Below are 22,205 nucleotides of genomic sequence, written 5' to 3'. Positions count from 1 at the left end.
GTACACTATGGAATTTGACAGGACTTTGAACAAGAGCAGCTTAGGAGTTCTGACACTGCTTCAGGTGCATGTGCTCCAGTCATCCACTTGATGTTGAGAGTACCGTCTTCATCTAGCATCCATCCATGATCCTCTGGATTTGGTATTTCAGGAAACTTATCCACACATCTCTGCCAAATAGCTGCTTGATAATTAGCACACAATTTTACTGAAGGAATATCTATTTAGTTTTTACCTGTAACAAATCCAATAGTATATTGTTTATCAAGGGACTAAAACGAGCCATTAGAACGCTAGTAAAACACAATACTTTGCACTTCGAATGCGAGAAAAGAAAAGGAAATACTAAAATTAAGACCACTTTTTTTATGTAGCCTGTAATATGTCCCACTGCTGGGCAAAGGCCTCCCCTTTCTTTCGCCACTCTTCCCTATCATGAGCATGCACCTGCCAATCGAGCTGAAAAGCGCTCAGGTCGTCCCGCCATCTCCTCTTGGGTCTGCCTCTGCTCCTTTGACCATCCTTCGGAAGCCATTCGGTAACGATTTGTGACCATCGGTCTGGATGCATGCGGCAGACATGTCCGGCCCAGTCCCACTTCAGCTTAGTGGTCTTGACACGCACATCGGTTATACAGGTTTTGGAGCGCAGTGCCGTGTTTTTGATTCGAACAGTTCTTCGAACACCCAGAATACTGCGCTCCATTGCTCGTTGGCAAACCTTGAGCTTAGACTTTTGAGCTTCAGTTAATGACCAAGTCTGGGCGCCGTAGGTTAAGATGGGAAGAATGCACATGTCGACGAGTTTGCGCTTAAGTGACAGAGGAAGGTTGCCCTTCATTAGCGTCTTCATGGACCAGAAGCTCTTCCAGGCATTATCGATACGCCTATCGATTTCTCTCGACTGCCTGTTTTCGAAGGATGCTACCTGGCCCAAGTAGATATACTCGTCGACGTACTGTATATCTTGCCCATCTACTGTAACTCTACGTTTCACGCTATTGGTCATTACCTGTGTCTTTGCTCTGTTCATTGTGAGTCCAACCTCAAAGCTCGCCGTGCTCAGATCTTGGAGCATTTGCTGAAGTTGTTGTGGTGTTTCGGAAAATAAAACGATGTCGTCAGCGAAGCGCAGGTTTAATATTTTTTTACCACCGACATCGATGCCCATTATATTTTCCCAAGAGACCGCTAGCTTCTTGAATATTTCCTCGAGGCAACTGGTGAACAATTTCGGAGACAGTGGGTCCCCCTGTTTCACGCCCTTCTCGATGTCTAAAATAGGGCCTGGAGCATGCAACTTGACACTGGCTGTACTGATGTTCTATCGGGACCCATTAGGTAAGAATTTTTGAGCGTCACGACTTAAATGGGTTCCGACTGTTAAACTTTAAGTTAGCTACTTAACAAAGTTCTAGCCCACTAGATGTGTTTCTTCTTTTGAGTATTTTTTAAACGCAGTCGGTTTTTTTATTTTTAAATTGGGAAATAATAAGTGCAGCTACTAAAGTTTTATTTAGCATCCGCAACGGAACATCTGTTTTAATATGAAAGCAACGGGTTAATAGAACAGTTTCTATTAAAATAATATGCCAAATTATGCAAAATCGAGCGACAATTTACAAACAACAAATAATATAACTCGGCTACCGATAAATATATTATCTTCAAAATTGATGATTTGGCGACTAATATTGTAAGTTAGCTACTTTATTTATTTTTGAGCTTCAATATCTGTCTACTAATTTAATCAAAATCAACCCCCAATAAGGAGCATCGTAAATAATGACTTAGCAACTAAATTAATAATTCGTCTTCTTTTTTAATGAAAATTAGCAATACACCTCGTGGTGCGCTGCGCGGGAACGAGAGCGCGCACGCGCCGTAACCGGCCGGCCCGCCAATGAGCGTGCTGCATTCAGAATACCGCAATGAGTCTCATTTATTTGTTTACAATTAGACAAGATTTAGAAATGAACGTGTTTAACAAAAATACACTATTTTTTTCATAATAGGTTCGTACCTTTTAAACCTCAGAGTAGAAAATAGAAGCCCCGCTATAGCGGGCCCCTTTCACTCCATACACGAAACAGAAATGAAAAAAAAAAAAAAAATCTTTGTGTGGCACATAGTCCGACAGCTCTTTTGAAAAGATAGTAAGGTTTCTCAAAAACTTTTTTGACTAAGTGAAGATTTCCGGAAATAATCGCTCCCAAAATAGCAAAAATTGTGTCCCTCTATCTTGTAAACCGTTTCCCCAAAAATATGCAAAAAATATGGAAAGATAACGCTTAATAAATACTTTCAACGGAATTCGTTTCAACATGGTCGGATATACCGTTTTTGAGTTATTGCCGAAAAACTGCGCTTCTCAACAAAAGGAAGTAAGTGCCGTGAAGATACGCTCTTTTTCTGGTAATAGATTTTAAGACTGTAGCAAGTGCTTTAATTTAATTGTAACACATAATATTACTTGATTTTTTTCGTAATGGCTACGGGACCCTATCTTGGGCGTGTCCGACACGCTCTTAGCCGGTTTTTTTTCTCATCCAATCTTGTAGTATGAAGTATCGTTGGATAGGTCTTTTAAAACCATTAGGGGTTGCAAAAATATATTCAACTTTAAAGTACAAATTTTAAATAAAATCGAGCGTCCCCCCCCCCTCTAAAATCTAAACCGATGGGTGGAAAAATTTGAAAAAATTCAGGATGGTAGTAACTAGGTATATCAAATTTACAAGGAAAACTATAAAGGTTAAGTTTTCTTGCCAATTATTTGTATTTTAAGAGTAAATAGCAGCCTAAGGTATAAAATATACCTAAACTTGAAATATTCCGTACAAAATACGAAATCCGTAGAAAAATTACTTATTTTTTTCATAATGGCTACGGAACCCTATTTCGGGCGTGTCCGACACGCTCTTGGCCGGTTTTTACGTACTTTTTATGAGTAATACACACAAGAACTCCTAATTTATATTAGAAGTGTTGTTGAACTTCTAAGGTCTCTTAGAAATTATTTAAGTCTGTATCAGTACCCTTTAAGTGCAATGCAGGTCATTAATATACGAAGATGGATGTAGATAAAATATTCTTCTATGCAACTGTACTTAATTAGGCCTTAAAACACTCGTGTGACTCTTGTGAAACTCGGCTACGCCTCGATTCATAAAACCACACTCGTGTTTTAAGGACCCCTATTACGACACAGTTGCATAAATAACTATTTTTAAATCAGCAGAACTTGTGCTTATTAAAACAGACGAGACTAGAATTCAGTACTTTATTTAGATCCAACATACGAGGAGTTAATCCAATGGAATTAAGAAATCAAGTTGATTTGTCGCTGGTGGTTGATTTGTTTTGTGGCGGTAAAGAGGTTAAACTTAGACGCGGATAGACGAACAGATACGACGGACGGACATGGCGACACTAAAATGGTTTCTTCTTGGAATACGAAACCCTAATAATTAAGTACAGACAACTCCAACGTTTCTAATGACAATAAGAAAAAAAAAACAATGCATTTAAAATATTTATTTACTATATCACAAAATTCACAAAGTACAATCAAAGGACTATAATTAATAAATAACCAATTGACTTCAGTACTTATTTATTCTATTATATACAATTTACTACACAATATACGTAAACATTTGTGATAAAAAAAAATATAAATTGGCTATCATTTATTAAACTAAATAGTGGAAAGTACATAATTTAATTAAATACGGCAAAATTTAATTTATTTTCATAATAGGAAAAAGATTACTTTTAATAGTTTTTTTTTTCAAAATTTCCTTTCATCCAAACTTTGTGATGATCATTACAAATCAAAAAATAAATCAACCAAATAGGTCGAGCCATTTCCAAGATGACAAGTCACACGACCGGCAATTGTTTTATTAACCCTTTGAACGCCAAGAACGCCTAAAGGTGTCGTCTACTGCCGTGCCTACCACGCCACTGACGCTTATAGGCGTCATGACATGACAAGAAACTTTTACACGCGATATTACGATTGAAATTTGCGTTACTTTTCGTCTACACTCGGCGTGTTGGTGACACATTTGTACTCGAAATGGGGCGTTCAAAGGGAACGTAAGATTTGTTATTATAGGGTAGTTCCATCAGAGTTGAAGAGAATGATTACTAACAGCTACAAAAGAACTGAACACAAGGGGACAATGAATGAAGTCAATGAGTAAATGTCAAAATCCTGCTGTCATTCTTGTGTGCGTGACCTCAACTCTGGTGGAACTACTTTTACCTACCATCAATTTTTATTTTAGTTGTTACTTTTCTAGCTTTTTACTTTTCGAGCAGTTCATGCGGCAAAGGCCTCTTTGTCTACAGTCCCGCTAGTAGAACATAATAGTACATTCTTGCCATTCCGTTTAAAGAATTAAGGTTGTGTCTATTCAAATATTATAATAAATAATAAAAAACATTGTTCTCCATAGTTCAAATCATTTGAAAACAAGTATTATTATTTTTCTAAATAAATTTACTAAATACAGCAAATAAGTATTTGTGATTAGCCAAAAGACTGTCATACATTCAAAATAGATAACATACAATTATAATGAAATTGAATTAAGTAACTAGTTGCGAGACAGTGGCTTAATTTTGTGACAAATTTTTAGCGTACTTTTTCTTGTTTCTTACATAAACAAAATACACCGTGTTGTTTTTGATTTCCTTTAAGTTTACGGGAACATTTAGTATTGTATTGTATAACAGCCTTATTCATAAAAAATCCTTAATTGAGGTTTGATCGGTCTGTTACTTAGCAGACTGATTAAGCTTGTTAGACGGTTGTCAAGAAGTATGATTCATAAACGCTTGCTAGCAGTCTGCTAGTTGTTTGAGCTGCTGATAGACGGATTAGACGCGTTATGTTGGCCACCTTGACAAATCAAAGACAAAAATGGCCTAATCGATAATTAAAAAAAAAATTGACAGCAGTGACAGCAAATTACCAGGAAAAAAAATAAAAAGCGAGATGTTTGTTTTCCCGCCATTTCCGATCCGCATGTTTATGTTGTGCAAAAAGCCATAATTATGTTAATCATCCTTATTTTTTTTTTCATATTTATTGTTAATTTATTGTTGCTAATTTAGAGGATTTTTAAAAATTCAAAACAAATTCCTGAAAATAAATTTTCCTGTTTTTTTTTTAATCTGCGTAGCCCTGCCTTCACTATAAATATCTTCGGTACCTATGGTTTTTTGCTCTAGTCAAAGTCAGCTGTTCAAACTTGTGGCGGCCATTTTGTGACTTAGCAGAGAGATAAAGGAGGGTCTACGGTCCTCTAACTTTAGCAGAGCCTTGATCGACTGATTAGCGCTAACAGACGTTTATGAATCATGTTTTTTAGCATCGGGCCTTCAAGGAGCCTTCAAGGAGGCTCTAACTTTTTATGAATAAGGCTGTAAGTCTTTACTGTTCATAAAACATAATATGGTGGCGTTATCTGGGAAAAGGTACCTGTTGTCGGTTCTAGTTTCCGAGATAATCGCAAATTAAGTAAAGTAAAATGTCGAAAAAAAAACATTTTTTCTTTTTTTTCTCTATATTAATAAGCAGGGTCTAAATTTTAATTTGACAGATGACACAAGTTTTTAAATCGATTTTTATGAGTTAAAACATCCTTAAAAATTTAGTAAGAAAGGTCCTTATTGTCGGTGCCGCTCTGAATGCTGACTGAACTTGAATGAAGACTGAATAAACTAGTTTTTTTATGATTTGTTGAGTTAGTTTGGTCTCATTTGGCTATGTTTAGCATACTAAATATAAACGTTTGCTGATTTGATTGTTAGTTACATTTGTAAACCACAAAGCTATTTTTGTTAAAGTATTTTTTTTTATATAATAAACAACGTTAATTCAAACGGAGTAGTTCTTATATAGTGTCCAATTACGCATAATATTTTTTGCTTCAATAAAATCCAATGGAAATATACTATAAATAGAAAATTAAGTAAAAAAACCATCAACCTTTTTTTTTTTAATTTATGCACTGGCAAGGTAAACTATAGGAAAACAGTTGTCCAATTACAAAATTGTTCTTGAAACCTGAAAGCCCATACAATCTACTCCTCAAATAACATGTCATCTATGTAACTTCCAACAACAACATACTTTTATTGGGTGTATAAGTTTGAATTCAATTTTCTCATAATCACCTTTTCTGGCTTGTGAGGTTCAACATTTTTTTTTTAAATATCTTTAAACCTACATGCACGTTTCTTACATGGTTCGATAGCTAAATGTATGTAGATTATGGGGATATCAATAACTCAATACCGACAACAAGGTACTTTTCCCAGATAACGCCACATATGACAATAACAGTTAACAAGACAAAGAATGGGGATTCATTTAACAGGTCAAATGAAGTTAATTTCTCTAAGGCACTAGTGGCCTAACTCTTACTGTTAAAAATAAACTAGAACTAAAAATAATAATAATGGGCAGTAAAACAGTGCAAAAAGGTCCTTAATTTGACGTAATATTAACTTTTTTAAAGTTTGGAACTAGTGTTTCTCTTATGTATCATGTCATTGTCATTCGTCAAATTTGTGTATTTTGCAATTTGAACTTTCAATATGACTGAATTCAAAGTGTAAAATCTTTTTTTTTTCGGTCTAACCAAAAACTTATATTACCAGGTAATTTCGGTCAATATTTCCATCCGTCGAAAAGAACAGAAATCAATAAAAACACGGTGTAGATTTAAATTATTTTTAGGAGGAAAATAAGGTTTATTCTTTTAAACACAATTTTAGCATAATCTCAATATCTTGGAAAGTAAAAATATTAATGGAATGAACTTAATTATAATAGTTGCTTATTCTTAAGTAACATAGCACCTTACATTTCTGATATCACTGTTGCAAGGCGAGTTGTTGGTAATGTAATTCTACATGCAATTTGAAAAGTATAAAAGTTAAAATACATAATACCATCGTAACCATTATACCAATTGATCATTATGACAAATGGCCATTTTGTCAAACGACTATTATGACATGTCCATTATGTGTTTTAACCTTTATTACTGGTTCGCGCTGTCATCGTTCATCCACCATTACCTCTCATATTTCGTTTTCTAGAATTTTTTTACCGTACAACGGCAAAAACTACTAGACACTGGCAAAATTGTCCTCCAATGGACCGAGCCATATTTTTTTACAGAAACAACAACTATTATTAGTATCAAAACGTATGACACTTGACACCTAGGAATTTTGGAAGCAGCTATGCTTATAACCACTTGACAGCCCGACGATACCATGGTATCCAAACCAAAACCAAAATGCTTCAAGGCAACGAGTCGCTATTTGTTAAAATATATTTCAAAGTCAAAGTATGCATGCTGCTTTAGATTGATTTGTTACGTTGTATAGACTAAGATTATATATAAGGTATCTACCCACTACACCGTATCATGCCATGACCGTAACAGGAACGTGCCAGGAACGGAATGTCAAGCGCATACATGACACGACGGCGACGGTTGGTTAGGGAACGTGCTAGTGGCCATAGTCTCATACATTTTAATACAAAAAATATGTTTTAAATAAATAAATAAATAAATAAATAAATAAATATCATGGGACACTTGACACCAATTGACCTAGTCCCAAACTAAGCAAAGCTTGTACTATGGATACTAGGCAACGGATAAACATACTTATATAGATAAATACATACATAAATACATATTAAACATCCAAGACCCGAGAACAAACATTCGTGTTATTCACACAAATATCTGCCCCGGCCGGGATTCGAACCCAGGACCTCAAGCTTCGTAGTCACACGTTGCGTTGCGTTGCGTGTTTTGCCTCACACGTTGCTGTTACGGTCCTAGTGTGATACGGTGTAATGGGTACAGACCTCTATAAGCCCCGATATTTCGACATTATAGATTTTATAACATTAGATGGTACATTAAATACTGCACATAAAATATTAAGTACGATATTAAGTAGTATTTGGTACATAAAATATAATATATGGTCGACTCGGTACCAAGCGTTTTCCTAGAGATAAGACCAAGCTAGATCGATTTGTCATCCCCGAAAACCCCTACATACCAAATTTAATCGAAATCGTTAGAGCCGTTTCTGAGATCTCCGAAATATATATAATATACATTATATACAAGATAGCTTACACTTTGACCTTGTAAATTATAACAAATAGCGATTCCACATGGATTCTAGAGTCACCCAGTCAGTGCGTACATTTCTCACTGAAACCATATTAAACCATAAAATTGACATCGTATAGCGTTGAAATTGACATAAATTCATAAATTGACAGAACATTCTAATATAAATTCGTTGGATTCAAAATTGTATTTCGGTAGGTGAGGTACTAGATGGCGTTAGTATCGCCAGCTTCGTTGGACTTTTTTTTTTTTTTTTTTTTTCGACTGGATGGCAAACGAGCAAGTGGGTCTCCTGATGGTAAGAGATCACCACCGCCCATAGACACCTGCAACACTAGGGGATTGCAGATGCGTTGCCAACCTAGAGGCCTAAGATGGGATACCTCAAGTGCCAGTAATTTCACCGGCTGTCTTACTCTACACGCCGAAAAGCAAGCACTGCTGCTTCACGGCAGGATTAGCGAGCAAGATGGTGGTAGCAAATCCGGGCGGACCTTGCACAAGGTCCTACCACCTGCAAAACTGACTGGACTTCGACATTTATTTATTTAATCGTATGGCATACATTTAAAATAGGCTTATAAGCAAACAAGTAACTTATGGTACCCAAGAGAGGACTGTAGAAGAAGGGGCGCCAAAACAAGATGGACCGACGACATCCGCCTAACACTGGGACCTTACTGGACTAGGGTAGCAGAAGACAGAGCTCAGTGGAGACTGGAGAGAGCTGGAGGAGGCCTATGCCAAGAGGCACGGTGAATTCAGAGACATAATATAGAATAGAACACTTAAACACGTACTGCTGAAGTTGTAGAGAATTCAGAATAGAAGGGCTTTATTATTATTATTATAATATATAGGTACATACACACAAAGTTACAAAATACAAAAACAATAACGATACAACATGCTAAATGTCAAAATTCAGGGTGTTGGGCCACGCAACTGCGTCCGATGCGAGGTGCAGTAGGTCCTCCGGCGGCCCTGAGTACGAGTGCAGAGGGCAACGCTGGATTACGTGCTCCATGGCTTGGATCTCTACGCCGCATTCACACAAGGCTGTCTCTCCACCCCCACTTGTGCAAAAAAAAAAAATATATACCTCGTTGAGTTTTTGCCGGATTCTTCTCAGCAGAGGTTTTTCCGAACCGGTGGTAGATTTTTTTTGACATTCATAAGTGCTTGTTATAGCCTAAATTGAATAAAGATATTTTGACTTTGACTTTGACTTTGAAATAATTGCAGCGTCCGTGCCCAGTCCTTTGAATTACACGCGACTCGAAAAAGTAGCGTCAAGTCGCCGCGTCGAGCAGCAGCGTCAAGATGGCTGCTTGCAGGAATGATCTTGGTCTTGGAAGCTGATTCTTAATCTCATTTAGTAGCAGTCGTGGCAGTAGTACAAATAAGAAATTGGAGTGAATGAAAAAAAAACAATGTTTTAGCCGAACTTGATGAGGTTTTTTTATCCAGCGATAAAGCTCAACATTTTCAGCTTTATCGCTATATGTACGTCACGTGACCAGATTTGACGATGGAAATGAGCGTCAAGCGACCTGCATGTGGCCGCGCTTTCAAAATGACCCAATCGCAATGACCGTAACGTCAAACAGACGTCGATACTAACGCCATCTAGCGATATTTTGCCTCTCAAGAAACCCACGTTTACACATTTACAAAATGCGATCTTACCCCCACTTTTGAGCACCTAAATAATTTAATGTAAAAGGCAGTACCGGGAAGACGAAATGCTCAAGTCAGATAAAATTAAAAAAAAAAATATTAAATTAAAATTTTGTTCCTAAAATTATACTAATTATTCGAATTTAATTATTTAATGTCTAACAGGGTCAATCAAGTTTTTAGTGTTGCCATGGTAACGTCTCCTGGGTCACATATTAAAAGTTTGATTTTATGGCGTAGAAAACCACTAAAAAAAGTTAGGATTTGTGACAGTTTTAATTTGAAGGCAATTCCTTCATGGCTCATCTTCTAAGCGTGCTAATAGTAACACTGTAAACATTATTCTAACAAAGTGTTATCACTGATGTCTCCTGGGACACGGGACCGAATAACAACACTAAACAGTTGATCAACCCAACAATCTTTTTCAATCATTAGAAATAATTGTTTTACACATTTTTAAGATTTTTTTAAGTACCTAAAATAAGTACCGAATGGAGTTCAATATAAAATACTGTTTCGTTCCTGTAGATAAGTTTGTTTACGTATTATTTTATTCGGTTTTGCTTTTCCTCGCCATCATTTTGTTGTAGCTCTGAAACAAACGAGTTGTTATATGTACATTTATTTAAATCTGATGACAAATTTTGGAGTCGTAGTTTTTGTTTTGTAAAAGATGTACCCAGTTAAAATTCCATATGCCTCCACTCCCGTACTTCCGCACGCTTCCGTACGCTTCTTTTTTAGGGTTCCGTACCCAAAGGATGCCAACGGAACCCTATTACTGAGACTCCGGTGTCTGTCTGTCTATCCGTCTGTCTGTCACAGGGCTCTATGTATTGAGCTGCAATAATTAGGCATTTGAAATTTTCACAGAATTATGCGTAATGTGGCCGCTATAACAACAAATACTAAAAACAGAATAAATAAATATTTAAGGGGGGCTCCCATACAACGAACGTCATTTTTTCTGCCGTTTTTTGCTCGATATTAATAACGGCAACAGGTAGACGCTTGAAATATTCACAGACAGAATCTTTAGTTGTATAATCACTTTAAAAATAAGAACCCCATACAAGAAAATTGATGTTTTTTCGTTTTTTTTTACGTGCGTACGGAAACCTTCGTGCGCGAGTCCGACTCGCACTTGACCGATTTTTTGACTGACAAGTAGATCGTAGTTGGCAGCGAAGTCACCTTCTTAGATTCAGTCAGGTTGAGACTGAAAATCAGCGGACTCCACTGAGTCTCATTTCCTATTTTTCATGATTCAGTCTAGCTCAAAGAACTTAAAAGACTCTGACAACTGTTTAAGGCCGGGTGCGCATCATGTGATTAAAGTTCGATCTTTGTCACTCTTTGCTATTATAAGCAGGACAGGAACATTTCAAATTGTCAATTTGCTTACGAGTCTAGACCTGCTTTCTAACTGCCTTTGTGACGAGGCCACTGCAGGTGTCAAATGAGGGGCATTACTTAAAATTTGGTTATTTAATTCAGTTTATCACATTTTGGAATCTGATTTCTGAAAACGCTTCACAAAGCCTATTTCTCCAAATGGGTTTCGATTTATTATATGTTGTCAAAATTGTCATGCTCGTAAAGTTCTTGTTTATGCTGTATCTAGGCGACATAAAATGACGTTTTATGCTTTAGTGCATAAAATAAAATCTACGTCTAACAGCAAGGTAATCGGGTGTCAACAGCCACAAACAAAAAAGTTTATACATATATTTTTTGATAATTTTAATTTCTGTAAAACTAAAAATCAATCAAATCAATCAATATAAATCAATAAATAAAAAAACTGAATTATATAATAAATAATGCATAAAAAGTAAAAGGTAACAGAAAGTGAATAATTGTTTCCACTGTTGCTATTTCATTTCCTCGCAATCTAAGTGAAAAGCAGAGTGTAAAACTCGACCATCAAACCCATTTTCCCCTCGACGTGTCTATCCACCATCGCCGTACCGGCTCGGGTGGCTATATGAACGTCTTGGGTAGTGGCTTGTTTTATGCTCTTGTTGTACAATCTACTATTTCACTCTGTTATTATAAGTCCTGTGACCCCTCACCTCTTCCGCCATCTCATACAGCATGGCGGCGGTGTCCCGTCCGGTCTGTTCCACCAACGACTTGAATATGCCGCCACTGTCCGGCTCGCTCAGCTCCGACCTGCAAATAATACGAAACGTAAGCAAACGAACTTTTACTTTTTACAATAAATAAAATAACCTCTCGAGTTTCATAGCTACAATAAAAACCCCCGAAATTGTCACTTCAAAGTTCAATATCGTCGTTGATAGTAGTCGTCACATGCGCACACACACACACACACACAGTATATAAGCTATGCATGTCATTGATTTGATTTGGTTCTTAGGAAAGTGTAAACATAAAATTAAATGTATCTAATTAAATAAATAAAACATAATAATAATATTAATCAGTACAATTGTAATTTACCTTTTACTACAGATGGTGCCTCTTAGCACAGGTATTTTATACTTGAAAAGAGGTGCAACCATTGTAAAACATTGTACTTTTTGCAACCTTAATAAATAATTTTGATTTTTTTTTGAATAGTTCAAACCCGCGTATGAGCAGTTTGTAAATACCGCGTATGTGCGAAAGTGGCAAGATTGAGATTTCGCGCCGACAGGTAGCGAGCACGGATTCGCTGCAGCTAGTGGGCACACGATCTAAGTCAGCCAATCAGAGACCGACAAAACGTCGGTGAAACAGTACCGCGTATCCGTTGGTCGCATGAAGTTGGTTACATATCAGCGTATTTACTCATTATCGTTAGAAAAATGACACGGTCAGTGGGTGGTTCCAGAAAAATAATAATTTTGTATTGGATAGCAGTCTCGTCAGTACGTTAATCTTGTTATAATGTCATTCTTTATTACTGTTCTAACGATTATGTTATTTTGTGAATTGCTTTTATTTTTTCATCACACTTGCTCGTAAACAGTATCATAACATGCAAGCTACCTTCCTGCCAAGAGCGCAGCCTAAAGTATCGCCAATATTTGGAACAAGTATATTTTTTCTTTTAGAAATATAAAATTTTACTCGCAAATGTGATGAAAAACATTGTATGTCGCACGGGCGGTACTAGAATTACGAACATCGACTCATCAAGCCCTCAGTCTTCGACTTCGGGCTTCTAATAGACTCTCGTTCGTAATTCCTTATTTACCGCCCTTAACACACAATGTACTATAAAAAACTTTGGATTTTAACTGATTAGTTTGACAGGTACTGTAATTACGCGGTTTCAATATTGCGAAACTACAATTGAAATGCGCATTTACGCGGTTTTTGCGAAAAAATTACATTGATGTGTCTTAACACGTCCCTCGCCCCCGCCCCCGCCCCCGCCACCGCGTCTCATTCCTAGGGAGGGTCGCGCGCGCACGAGGTTATCGGACTATAGTAACTTAAAGGCTTACCACAATATATTAAAAAAACCTCGCCATATACTATTTTCATAATCATATTGTTTTATAAGCTGTTGGTTCTCCTTTAATAAATAAACAAATTTTGCGAAAAACCAATAGAACTAATTTCTTGCACTGGTAACACTAAATTCAAATGTCATCTCTGTCTATTGCTGTCAAAGTTTAAAGTCATATTTTAAAGTGTTATTTTGTGTTTTTGTACGTTAATATGTCGAAGACTATCCATAGCCTTGGAAGGGAAATAATTTACAATGTATAAAACTATTTGTCATAGATAAAGTCTGAAGGATTAGAAAATATTCGTTTAAATAACATCACCGACACCGTTGTCAATATGACTGGTAGGTATCGTATAGTAAGTGTAATAGTAGATTGTTGCACCAAGCAGAAAGTTATTTATTATTGCACCGAGGGCCGATTTGGAGCCCGAGCGTGAGCGAGGGCTTTAGAAAGCACGAGGACAATATAAATTACCTAATGCGAGGTGCATAATCTGCTTTTCTTTCAACTATTACAGCTATTCCTGTCGACAAAAAAAACTCATGCTAAACAATTAATAGGAAAGAAATGCACCATTCATTCCATTTTTGTAAGTTTACATTCGCACTCTCAGAAAAATTCCACAGAAACTTAGCAAGGCTCCCGACAATTTTTTTTTTTTAATTTCTTTTTTGGCAGAGTTAGTAGCAGATATACCTGCAATCTGTCAAATTTCGGATGGGCGCCAGGTTGGCCAACCACACACACAGGTTTTTTTTTTAAATACGGCTACTTACTACTTTTGGTAGGATTGGTAGCAACCATTTTTTGAACGCAATCTGTCAAATTTCATAAGACCGTCAGATTAACCAACCTAACACTAGATTTTTTACACTATGAGGCTAATTTTATAGCAAAAATACTTGTGTTACCTCTTTGGTGGTGCAATTTAAAAAAAAACTTAAATAATGCAATAAAGGATTTTCATACATTTTTTCTGCTCTAGAGCAGCAAAGTCCCGCTTTGTGCTGGGTATTTAGTGCTGTTATGATGAAATTAAAGCATAGTTGGAAGAAAAGAATATTGCAGCAGAAAACGTATAACTGTTCCAATCGTTTATTTAACTTTAGACAGCTCTAGTCCTAATTAAAACAGTGATGCCCTGATGCGTTACCGGTTGAATTTCTTTTAACAATCGATTTTATTCATGAAGAAGTTTTAATCGATTTAACACATTCATATTTTATTTTTGCTCAACATTTTGCATTGTTTTATAAACATTCACAGGTGTTTAAGTTACTTTATTTTATATATTTAAATAAACCATTTATGTTAAGTTAATAATGTTTATCACTTCCGACGGTAATTTTAGTAATTTTGTCAATTATGAAGCGGCAAAACTGGACGCGGCAGCGACGCCAGTTTGTTGTCACTCACAACGAGAACCCGTGGTAGGTATAATTAAAAATAGTATTACAGTGCCTATTTTGGTTATTTTTACTTTTTAATCCCTAATGGCATATTAATGTATTTATTATTTTTAAATGATTTTGATATAAAACATAATCACAATAATTTTAAATGTATGTTTTATTTATAAAATCGATTTACTTCAAAACGGTTTTTATAGTCTATGGTCATTCATTATGAATGGCACATCACTAAGTGGGCGGTGCCCGTCCATGAAGTACGGTATTCTCTGTAGTACAGGTTGTTAAACTTCACGTGCGTGATCTGTCAAAAGTTAAATAAACGATTGGAACGACTATATAAGTGCTGCCCTCGCGCTCGCGTCTGTTTTGTTTATATTCGTGGTCAGGCTATAACTCGGTCGTACAGCCAGGCTCGCTCAGCACTCACCGGTTGGAGTAAGTCCTCGCACGCTCGCGCCGCTCGGCCGCGGCCGTGACGATGGTTTCGTTGTGGTCATCGCTGCGCTCGGCAAAGTTCTCCGGGATAGCGAGCGGCGCCTGGAACCAAACATATACTCACCCCCTTATTCATAAAACTTAACAAGCCTATGTTAACTAACAAATGATTTGTCCCTTTCTAACAAATACAAATGTCGAAGTGACAGATAAGGCCAAACGAATTTTAGCGGCATTTTAACTAAAATAGGTTTGATTATCGTTTATGAATAAGGGGGTTAGTTACGGTCTCATAACATGACCGTAATAGGATGGTGTCAGGCAAAAATAGTACATTGTGCATTAAGGGGCGTAACAAGGGGATTACCAACGAGTTTGTAATCCCCTTACGGCCCGTGATACACACTATGATTTTCATCACGTTGCGAGGAAAAAGTGCAAAAAATTAAATTATTCTGTGTCCAAACAGTTCACAGCTCAGCAAAAGCAAGACGCTAAGAAAACAACTGAATGAAATATGGCTACCCGCTAATACAAATTTTGAAAATCGAAGTTCGTATCGTACCGTCCTCTCACTCTCGTATTAAAGAATGAATTTCGATTTTCCAATGTCGTGGTAGCCCCCCTGATTGTCACTTTTTTCGAGTCGTTTACCATAATAACACTAATTGTAACGGGCTATTTCACCATCCATTGATTAGAGTTAACTGGCGGTTAGGTGTGATGCCGTCTCTATTTGTTTTGTTCGAGTAGACGGAGACGGCATCACATTTAACCGTCGGTTAACGCTAATCAATGGATGGTGAAACAGCCCCTGATGGTTTTACGTCGAGATTATTCCAACATGCTAAAAATATATTTACTAAAATTATTGCAAAACAATTTGATATAAAATTAAAATACAAAAATAACAAAGTTTCATGAAGCGTTGCAAATTTTTATGGTGTAAAATTAGGTTATAGCTAAGTTTTAAAGATGTAAATAAAACGTTGGCTGACTTGAAACCTCTTTAGTCTGAAATAACGTACCTACCTACTAACTTTTTTTAAAACCAAAGTCATAACTCCCTTGGGGAGGAAAACTATACGTAAATCCATAATTCCCGCGGGCACAATTGGGGCCATAGTCTTTTAGTATACAGGCATGGGATAACGTCATTGACGAGCAAGTGTGATGAAAATATCTTTAACTTGCTTTTGCCCGCGGTTTCGCTCGCGCGGAACTGGTATGTAGCTTAATCCGTTTTTGATCCCACAGGAACCGTAATAATAGTAGATTATTGCCGTGGCCTGGAAGTAGCCTATTGCTGGTTGAGTATGTGTATTAAACGGACGAGCTTGCGAGAAATTGCAATTGCTATTCCAGCCGAGACTAATATAAAGCTTTTCTCAAAAATGGTGAATAATTCTGAAATAGAATAAACATTTTTTCAAATTATATTATTACATTTAATTTTATCCCAATATTTTTCTTATACATTCCCGCCTTTTTTCAGTAAAAATAAACTAGACCCAATAAAAAAAGTCCGGAGTTCCAACAAAATATCTGATACTTGGCTGTATACGACTACTGCCAACATTTCCATGGCATTATTAACTTTTAAAAAAAAATTGAGTGATTGCAGGCGCGCCAATGTATTACTGTCGAGCTAGCGCGCCTGCAAAATTTTTAACTTTTTAATTTTTCGCTGACCATAAACTATGCACTTCACCTTCTGATATGTTTTCTGATGTTTTGCAGGTGGTAGGACCTCGTGCAAGGTCCACCCGGATTGCTACCACCATCTTGCTCGCTAATCATGCCGTGAAGCAGCAGTGCTTGCACTGTTGTGTTTCGGCGTGGAGAGTAAGACAGCCGGTGAAATTACTGGCACTCGAGGTATTCCATCTTAGGCCTCTAGGTTGGCAACGCATCTGCAATCCCCCTGGTGTTGCAGGTGTCTATGGGCGGTGGTGATCTCTTACCATCAAGAGACCCACTTGCGCGTTTGCCATCAAGTCAAAAAAAAAACCTGATATGTAGAGAATAATGTCAACTTTTTCGGACATTTTCGAGAGAAATATTTTATCCTCATCACCGTGGCAATTACCTGGCTCTTGGAGAGCAGCGACCGCCTCTGCGGCGCGTCCGAGCGGAGCGGAGCGTGCTGCGTCAGCAACTCGAACGGGTGCCCCGACTCCACGATGCGACCTCTGCAATACAAACATTATTATTAGCAGACCTCGGAAAGGCTAAGCCATTCTTATGCCGCTACAGTCATGTAGATATTAATATGGATACGCCATCATCATCGTCCCAGCCTCCTCTCAGAATGAGAGGGCTTGGGCAGTCGTTCTCACGCGGGCCCAGTGCGGATTGGGGCAGGTTTCCTCACGATGTTTTCCTTCACAGTAAACAGTAAAGCTCGTGGTAAATTTCAAATGTAATTCCGCACATGAATTACAAAAAGGTGGTGAGAGGTGCGCGCCGGGGTTTGAACGCAAGATCCTCTGCTTGAGATGCTATAGGTCAAACCACTCGGCCACTATGGCTTTAATTAAATTACATACTTAATCAAATTAAATTGGCGTCAAACTATATTCATTATGATTAAACTAATGGCAATACATTGCAAAATGACTTTAGATCTAGTGAATTAGTAGATTGATAACCAAGGGTGGAAAGTGACCCATTTCACCCGAGATATTTCTGGCGGTCGAACGAAGTGAGAGCGCCAATAGTTCGAGGGGAAATTGGTAATTTCACCCGAGTTAGACACTCTACTTTTCATTTCGACTGCGAGGAAAGTAAAATAGTACAAAAAAAAAATGAGAATATCATTAAATTGAATTTCAGTTTTCAGTAAATTGAATTTACTTATAATCCAACCTCCAACGGTACTTTTCGACCTGCCACTTGTCTCGCCGAGTATTAAAAAAATCGAGTTGGTCACGATCAAGGAGTTTATATAGGTAGTACCTACAAAACTGGAGGTTGAACGCCGAACGAAGAAGTTTGACCTTTATTACTTATTTATATATTCCATCTCTTTTTTTCACATTTCACGAATGACATCCGGGCCAATCAACTTTTTTACCGACACTAACCTGTCCGCGACATTTTTCAAACAATTGCAGATTTTTGTAAGTAAACATGTTTTTTCTGTAATTTAATAGATGGTTACATGAATACATGCCATCCTACATAAGTTTAAGCTATTAAACCGTGAAATATCTCGTTGGAAGTACGATTTTTGGTAACGCCAGAGACAATTTGGTAACGCAGGAGACGCCCAAAGTGTCGGTAAAATAGTTGATTGACCCATCCATCTCTTTCTAAACCTAACTAAAGAAAGAGATGAATATGTTCGTGACGTAATAAAGATCAATTTTCTTGTTTCAAACGGATGTCCGGCGTTCAACCTCCAGTGTTGTATATAAGCTCCTTGGTCACGACGTGCATCTAGATGGCCATGCCGAAACGTGAAAAAGTGTCATTGGCGTACTCAATTATCTTCGACTCCGTGGCTAATCGAAAAATTAAAAAAAAAAAACTTTTCACCCATTTTCCCATCGTATTTTGTCATACAAATTCGTATTTATCTTGTTTTAAACTAAACTGCAGTAAGCTGGTTGAGAAAGCAAGAGAAATACGAACTTTTCCGACAAAATACGACAAAAAAGTTTAAATAAATTTTTTTGTGCTTTTAGGTTGCCATGGTAACGTCTCCTGGGTCACTTCTTAAAAGTATTCTTTTATGGGGTACAAATCCACTAAAAGTTGGAAGTTACGACAGTTTAAAGACTTCATGGCTCGACCCCTAAGCATGCTAATACTTAAATACATATTACACATCCAAGAACCGAGAGCAAACATTCGTATTATTCAAACAAATATCTGCCCCGGCCGGGAATAGAACCCGGGACCTCAAGCTTCGTAGTCAGGTCAACCAATTGGCCATCCGGTCAACACACACACATGACATACACTAAAAAGTTCATTGACCCAGGTAAATAGTAAGTGAGACGGCTGACCTGTCCATGACGATGACGCGGTCGTAGTCCATAACGGTGTTGAGTCGGTGGGCGATGGTCAGCACCGTCGATGACGCGAACTTCGTGCGGATCGTATGCTGGATGTGCTTGTCCGTCCTGCATAACAGTAAGTTTCTGCTAAAAATGACATTTTTTTTTATTTATTGGGGGAAAAACAGATACAGACACAATTAATAGCAATAGTACATTAAAACAATGCGATAAGTATAGCCTACATCCTAAAACTATTCCCACTAAGACTTATTGGAAGATGTGGCAATGAATGTAACAATAATAATAATAATATTACGGGACAATTCACACCAATTGACCTAGTCCCAAAGTAAGCGTAGCAAAGCTTGTGTTATGGGTACTAAGCAACGGATAAATATAATTATATAGATAGATACATACTTAAATACATATTAAACACCCAAGACCGAGAACAAACATTCGTATTTTTCATACAAATATTTGCCCCGACACGGGAATCGAACCCGGGACCTCAAGCTTCGTAGTCAATGATAACGTAGTCATTCAGAAAACGTCATAGTGACATCGCATTAATTAACAATGAAACTTGATGACTTTTCCTTTGAAATGGTTCTATGGTGGCTCATACATGAAGTAAGGCCCTGGACTGTACATAAATTGCAAGTTAATTAAATAAAAAGTTTGAAAAAAAAGCCTTGGAGCTTGTAAAATAAGTAAGGTCTAAGTACCCTGGTTGGTATCTTATTCTATTATTACTTCTGTGGTCATAAAAATGTAACTCACTCTGTATCGACGTTGGCCGTCGCTTCGTCCAACACCAACACACTGGAGCGAGCGAGAGCGGCGCGGGCGAGGCACACCAGCTGTCTCTGTCCCGCGGAGAAGTTGCCGCCCCCGTCCCCGACCGTAGTGGACAGACCGGCTGGCAGATTTGACACCATCTCCGTCAGTTCCACCTGTAAAATGATTCAAAATAAATAAATAGGATTTGAAATATTCCATCCATCCATCCCAGCCTATATACGACGTCCCACTGCTGGGCAGAGGCCTCCTCTCAGAACAAGTTGAAATATTAAAAAAATAAATTAGAAGTCATGAACCAGCAGACCACCAGGTGTGATGATACCAGCAGATGTTCCTGCGCTCCGACCTCTGGCCGGAGGGTGTGGTGTTCTGTCGTTTTGTCCTTTTGGGGTAGCGACGAAGATGGCTTTCAAAAATCCCTAATATTTTTTTTTAATGTTATTTTTGTGTATTTTATATGCCTTTTTGTGTACCTATTATTTTTTTGTATGTAATGCTGTAGTTTTTGTTGAGAAATAAATAAATGAACGGTCCGACCAGTTCAATCTTTTCAATCAATAAAAAAAAAAAACATTTTTGTAATTTTGCGACCCTTGTCACTTATGATTGGTAATTTGGAGTCTTTTTGTATTTTTTATTTCAACTCCAAATTTGTTATTTTTACGGGTATCCCGAATGTGACGTCTCTCGATGAGAGCGGAACATAGATGTCGCTAGTGCTGCTGCGTAAGTAGCGTAGTAGAAATAAGCAACCTGAGATATGTATGCATAGGAAAAATTCGTGTCTAAATTCCTGTCCAGCGGTGGTGTAGGGGTTATAGCACGCAGCACGGATTGCTGAGGACCTGAGTTCGATTCCCAGCGCTGGTCTCTTTTTCTGGTTTTTCTGTGCATCCATGTCTCAGTTTGTATTTTCCTTGTCACTTGTCAGCTTCTACATATTTGGTCCGCAAAGGCCCATTCAAAAGTACCAGAAGAGCGTTGTTTCATTTTTGTTTGGTGCTTCCTTTTTCATTCTATCTTATGTAAAACTAAAACTCTTCTTGGCGGAAGTGTGGTTCTTCAAGAGCGCTGTTTCTTAGCGACGCTCCTCTCGGCGGAGCTCCTACATCAGCAACATCTCACTCTACAGTGCTTTCATTGTAGCATGCTGCTGGTGACACTTGATGCACCGTTTCGTTTTACTCAAAAAAAGTTGCTGCGGTCTAAATATATGGAAGTACATTTCAGTTGTAGACAGAATATGAATATAAAGAACTATTTTATACGAAATAAATTGAACCTATCAGATTTTTATAATCAATTAATAAAATTCAAAGCACAATTAAGTGAAGAAACGTGAACTCCAATTCAATCGAATCTGACAATCCTGTAGACACTTCCACCCTACTAATATAAACACCGGGCTGCCTAAGGCTTTGTGATGTGACTATTATTCTTTTTTGATTCCTTTTAGATGATAATTGCAACAACAGGGACATATATAATCAAGTGTGCCCACGATACGGTGTCTTAAATATGTAGAAAATTGACAGATTATGTTGAATTGTACTTTAATATTGCATGTAACGTAATACCACAGACTCGTTTAGTGATGGGACCCAATGGATATTAAGTTATATCGGTACTCATTAATTGATTGGCAAGTAACGAACATTCTTCTCAAACTCGGTTTAGCTGTACTTAAGTGACAAATAATATTCCAACTTAGAATTTCACTAATATTCTCCTTAAAATTAGCGAAATAGGCCGCCTATTGCTTACCTTAGAAAATCTCTATGTATATACTTGTGTTTTCTGTACTGCTTACTGTGTTGGTGTGCAATAAAGAGTTATTGTATTGTATTGTAATAATCGGATTAATGATGACATTGATTATGATTAATATTTTAAAATATTAGTTTTATCTACTCAATTTTGCAGGTGGTAGGACCTTGTGCAAGGTCCGCCCGGATCGCTACCACCATCTTGCTCGCTAATCCTGCCGTGAAGGCAGTGCTTACACTAATGTGTTTCGGCGCGGAGAGTAAGACAGCCGGTGAAATTACTGGCACGTGAGGTATCCCATCTTAGACCTCTAGGTTGGCAACGCATCTGCTATCCCCCTGGTGTTGCTGGTGTCTATTGGCGGTGGTGATCTCTTACCATCAGGAGACCCACTTGCTCATTTGCCATCCAGTGGAATAAAAAAAAATTTTTTTCGACACTAGTC

The 22,205-nt window shown here is 37.5% G+C and overlaps 2 protein-coding genes across 2 annotated transcripts in view; one reads left to right on the top strand and one right to left on the bottom strand.

The window, feature by feature from the left end:
- The window catches only part of LOC141443763 (probable multidrug resistance-associated protein lethal(2)03659), a 12,942-nt gene extending 12,813 nt beyond the window's left edge, over positions 1-129 (top strand). The window contains exon 6 of the mRNA XM_074109111.1: positions 22-129. Coding sequence (XP_073965212.1) covers positions 22-129 — 108 coding nt within the window. The remainder of the gene's footprint in view (positions 1-21) is intronic.
- Positions 130-8,841: 8,712 nt separating this feature from the next.
- Positions 8,842-22,205, bottom strand: part of LOC141443917 (probable multidrug resistance-associated protein lethal(2)03659) — a 53,786-nt gene continuing 40,422 nt past the window's right edge. The window contains 6 exon segments of the mRNA XM_074109296.1: positions 8,842-10,460; positions 11,944-12,043; positions 15,175-15,284; positions 17,272-17,374; positions 19,196-19,312; positions 19,973-20,145. Coding sequence (XP_073965397.1) covers positions 10,419-10,460; positions 11,944-12,043; positions 15,175-15,284; positions 17,272-17,374; positions 19,196-19,312; positions 19,973-20,145 — 645 coding nt within the window. The 3' untranslated portion in view covers positions 8,842-10,418.

Source organism: Choristoneura fumiferana, chromosome 28 (genome assembly GCF_025370935.1).
Source record: "Choristoneura fumiferana chromosome 28, NRCan_CFum_1, whole genome shotgun sequence".
NCBI lineage: Eukaryota > Metazoa > Arthropoda > Insecta > Lepidoptera > Tortricidae > Choristoneura > Choristoneura fumiferana.
Note: the sequence above shows the minus strand (reverse complement) of the source record. Positions and strands in the feature narration are given on the sequence as shown.